This window comes from Babylonia areolata, chromosome 23, assembly GCF_041734735.1.
Source record: "Babylonia areolata isolate BAREFJ2019XMU chromosome 23, ASM4173473v1, whole genome shotgun sequence".
NCBI classification, from domain to species: domain Eukaryota; kingdom Metazoa; phylum Mollusca; class Gastropoda; order Neogastropoda; family Buccinidae; genus Babylonia; species Babylonia areolata.
This window is the reverse complement of record NC_134898.1, coordinates 36,303,272-36,308,271: the sequence shown is the minus strand read 5'-3', so window position 1 is coordinate 36,308,271 and position 5,000 is coordinate 36,303,272. Positions and strand designations below refer to the sequence as shown.

General features: G+C 45.3%; 1 protein-coding gene across 1 annotated transcript in view; it reads right to left on the bottom strand.

The window, feature by feature from the left end:
- Positions 1 to 5,000, bottom strand: part of LOC143297653 (uncharacterized) — a 47,410-nt gene that overhangs the window by 550 nt on the left and 41,860 nt on the right. Inside the window, exon 5 of the mRNA XM_076610071.1 lies at positions 697 to 1,393. Within this exon, the coding sequence (XP_076466186.1) occupies positions 697 to 1,393 (697 nt within the window). The remainder of the gene's footprint in view (positions 1 to 696; positions 1,394 to 5,000) is intronic.

Here is a 5,000-nt window from a genome sequence, read left to right as displayed (position 1 = left end):
GGCAGGCGGAATGTGGAGGAGGAACATAGTGTCTTTCTACACCAACGTGACGAAACTCTTGGGGACTGAGAGAAGAGGTACGATGTCCTTCTCCTTCTTCTTCAGCGATATGGCGAAACCCCGTTGAAGGACTGAGAGGAGGGAGCTGCCGTTCTTGCGCGGCGATATGACTGGCAGAATTAAGACGAGGGATACCGTCTTCTTCTTCCTCGACAGAATCACGGGGTAAGATACTGCGTCCTTCTCTTCTGGCAGAATCTAGGGTCGGGATACCATCTGCTTCTTGCTTGGTAGAGTTAAGGCACGGGATACCATGTCCTTGTTTGGCAGAATCAAGAGGTGGCATACCGTGTCCTTGTTTGGTAGAATTAAGGAGTATCTTACCGTGTCCATCTTGTTTGGCAAATTCAAGGGGTAAAATACATCGTCCTTGATGTTCGGCAGAATCAAGGGGTAGGATACCTCGTCCTTCCAATTCAGCAGAATCAAGTGGTAGGATACCTCGTCCTTCCAGTTCGGCAGAATCAAGGGGTATGATACCTCGTCCTTCCAATTCGGCAGAATCAAGGGGTATGATACCTCGTCCTTCCAATTCGGCAGAATCAAGGGGTAGGATACTTCGTCCTTCCAATTCGGCAGAATCAAAGGGTAGGATACCTCGTCCTTCCAATTCGGCAGAATCAAAGGGTAGGATACCTCGTCCTTCCAATTCGGCAGAATCAAGGGGAAGGATACCTCGTCCTTCCAGTTCAGCAGAATCAAGGGGTAGAATACCTTGTCCTTCATGCTCGGCAGAATCAATGGGTAGGATACCTCGTCCTACGTTTTTGGCAAAATCCAGGGATGGGATATGGAGTCCTTCTCGAGCAGCATGACAAAACTCTGAAGACTGCCAAAGAGAAGCGTTATGGATACCGTGTCCTTGTCCTCCAGCATGACTGGGAACTGAGGAATGGAGAGGGAGGGAGTGGCGTCCCTCGAAGACAAAGGAAGAACTGACAAATTCATCTGCGCCGTCTTCGGGCCGCGACCCTGCTGGGACTACTCGGGTTAGGTTGAGGTCAGTGCCTCCGAAGACACCTCTGCCGCTTGCGAAATGATCCGCCGATCCTTTCATCTCTCCGGTGTGAAGCTGGGATCGTTCGGCCGCAGTGACGGCGAGATCCTCAGTCTCAGAAACTGCCGGCTGGGCGAGGATCATCGGAGATTCTCCGACATCGACTCCTCCGAAAGTTCTGGCAGCAGATCCACTATCGGTGGTGGTGCCTGGGGACTGGGTGGGCCGTGAAGAACTGCCTGTGGAGGCGGTCAATGGTCCGAGGAAAGGATGGAGGACGGGCCCTGGGTGGTCCGGGGAGGATGGAGTCGTGCTGCCCGGATCAAACATCTGTGCCTGCACACAGGGAACGAAAGGAAATCTTTCATAGTGGTGGTGGTGGTGGTGGTAATGTAGTAGTAGTGGTGGTGGTGGTGGTGGCGGTGGTAATATAGTAGTAGTAGTAGTAGTAGTAGTAGCAGTAATAGTAGTAGTAGGAGTAGCAAGATTTCATGATTTCAAGATTTTATTCCAAAAAATTCACATGAGGGCACATGGAAAAAACAAAATGGTAAAACAGCAAACAGTACATGGCGACAATGTGTGCGGCAATGTTACACAGAACATGACGGACATGTAATTAAGTGAATGAAATAATGTTTAGAGTATCATCTGAACACAAAGCATCTGATTTTACATAACGCAAATTGCACAAACAATAATTAACCCAGAGTGTATAGAAATCTAGCCGAGTGGAATGGTAATATTTCAAAAATGTTGCATGATAATTTTTATGAATTTAGACAGTTTCAATAAGCAGCAGTGGTGGTGGCATTAGTGGTGGTGGTGGTGTTGATGGTCATGTAGTAGTAGTTGTTGTAGTAGTAGTGGTGGTGGTGGTGGTAGAGGTGGTGGTGGTGGTGGTGATAATGTAGTGGTAGCAGTAACAGTAGTAGTGGTGGTGGTGGTGGTGGTGGTAGTGATGGTGGTGGTAGTGTAGTAGTAGTGGTGGTGGTGGTGGTGGTGGTGGTGGTAGTAATGTAGTGGCAGTAGTGGCGGTGGTGGTGGTGGTGGTGATGGTGGTGGCAATGTAGTGGTAGTAGTAGTGGTGGTGGTGATGGTGGTGGTAATGTAGTGGTAGTAGTGGTGGTGGTGGTGGTGGTGGTGATGTAGTGATAGTGGTGGTGGTGATGGTGGTGGTAATGTAGTGGTAGTAGTGGTGGTGGTGACGGTGGTGGTAATGTAGTGGTAGTGGTGGTGGTGGTGACGGTGGTGGTAATGTAGTGGTAGTGGTGGTGGTGGTGATGGTGGTGGTAATGTAGTGGTAGTAGTGGTGGTGGTGGTAATGTAGTGGTAGTAGTGGTGGTGGTGGTGGTGGTGGTGGTAATGTAGTGATAGTGGTGGTGGTGGTGGTGGTAATGTAATGGCAGTAGTGGTGGTGGTGGTGGTGGTAATGTAATGGTAGTAGTGGTGGTGGTGGTGGTGATGATGATGGTGGTAATGTAATGGTAGTAGTGGTGGTGGTGGTGGTGATGATGATGGTGGTAATGTAGTGGTAGTGGTGGTGATGGTGATAGTGGTGGTGGTAATGTAGTGATAGTGGTGGTGGTGCTGGTGGTGGTGGTGGTAATGTAGTGGTAGTAGTGGTGTTGGTGTTGGTGATGGTGGTGGTAATGTAATGGTAGTAGTGGTGATGGTGGTGGTAATGTAATGGTAGTAGTGGTGGTGGTGGTGGTGGCGGTGGTGATGGTGGTGGTAATGTAATGGTAGTAGTGGTGGTGGTGGTGATGGTGGTGGTAATGTAGTAGTAGTAGTAGTGGTGGTGGTGGTGGTGGTGGTGGTGATCGTGGTGGTAATATAGTGGTAGTAGTGGTGGTGGTGGTGGTGGTAATGTAGTGGTGGTAGTAGTAGCAGCAGCAGAAGTAGAAGAGTAGTGGTGGTGATGGTGGTGGAGGTGGAGGTGGTGGTGGTGGTAACAGTAGTAGTAGTAGTAGTAGTAGTAGTAGTAGTAGTAGTGGCGGTACAAGGTGATAGTGGTGGTGGTAATGTAGTAATGTAGTAGTGGTAGTAGTGACAATAGTGGTGGTGGTGGTAGTAGTAGTAGCACATTTTTTGCTCGAATGTCCAGATACACATTTACATTTCAAACCCATTCATGATATGATTACATCCTTTAATCTTTCATTAGTCATGTCCAGCGTTTTTCACCCTAGCAAAGAAAATGGTTGGTCTCTGACAAAATCCGCAGTTGACCTAATTAAAAGCCATCCAATTGGTCGGTTTTTCTAATTTGTTTCATCCCCTTTCTGTTGCAGAGGTTCCCCTCTGTTTTATTTAATCCAAAGTAGTGTTTCGTTTTGGGTGATAGCGTCAGATTTACTTGTAGAGCAAAGTTCCCATTATTCTAATTAGTGGAACTGTTCGACCCTAACATGTAATATGTCGTCTTGATTACATTACGAAACCTTAATTTGATGAGAAAGAGTGAGAGACAGTGTGAGTGTGTGTGTGTGTGTGTGTGTGTGAGTGAGTGGGCAGGGGAATGAGGTAGGGGAATTATAATGGGCACTTGTGTGCATGCATGGATGTATGTAGAGAGAGGGTGGGGGAGAAACGTATGTGAGTATGTGGGTGCGTTAGAATATTTTTTTTTTTTTGGAGATAATGTTATTAATGAAATTTGGTACCTTGATTTGTTAAATATGTTTGTGTGTGTGTGTGTGTGTGTGTGTGTGTGTGTGTGTGTGTGTGTGTGTGTGTGTGTGTGTGTGTGTGTTTGTTGTTTTTTTTAAATCATACCTTCCTCAAATCAGAATTTCCTTGTGTTGCTCAGTTAATATTTTATTCAAATGATTGCGAAAATGTCAGTACAACAAACAGTTAATCTGACAATAAATGGTTTCAGTCAGTGTGTGTGTGTGTGTGTGTGTGTGTGTGTGTGTGTGTGTGTGTGTGTGTGTGTGTGTGTGTGTGTGTCTGTGTGTGTGTCTGTGTCTGTATCTCTGTGTGTGTCTGTGTCTGTGTCTGTGTGTCCTTTCTCACATGGGTTCGAACATTGTCATTTCATTGTCGCTTTTTTAAACAAACAAAAGTGATATCAGACGAACTGATAGAACACTTAAACCGACAATGATGAGTGAAAATGAAGTACAGTTCTCGTCTGCAAAATGGGCCAACCAGACAAACAGACAGGTAAACAGATACACACAGATATACAGATAAGCACGCGTGCGCACGCAATCACACACACACACACACACACACACACACACACACACACACACACACACACACACACACACACACACACACACTCACTCACTCACTCACTCACTAGAAAAAGAAATCTTCGATATGCGTCAATCGTTACATGTATATTATGCAACCATGAAAACATCAGCGATGGCAATTTTGACATGTTTATGTAACAGGTGGTCACATGGTTTCTAGCTGCTTCCACAAGTTTGGGTTGTTGTTTTGTTTTGTTTGTTTTTTTTGTTGTTTTTTTTTGTTTTTTTGTTTTGTTTTGTTTGTTTGTTTGTTTGTGTGGGCAACTAAAACTTCGACCTTTTCAACTTTTCAGTTCACTCAGAACTGTGACAAATCATACTCCGGCATTCCTTATCAACAATCCACACACACACACACAGAGAGAGAGAGAGAGGGAGAGAGAGAGAGAGAGAGAGAGAGAGAGAGAGAGAGAGAGAGAGAACTCAGAACTCAGAACCGTTTTAATGTAAGGCCACCGATCTGTATACATATAAATGCACATGTTGTACACACACACATATGAAAACCAAACCTTGAGTTGGATGAACAACAAAATGTTAGAAAGAATAAATTTATAATATAACAAAACTAAGTAAGTACGGGTAATTTATAAATATATCTTTCATCCAAGACTGAACACTTTCTGCTCTCTGTTTTAACACGAAAAATAAACATTGCTACATCTCTTGACACA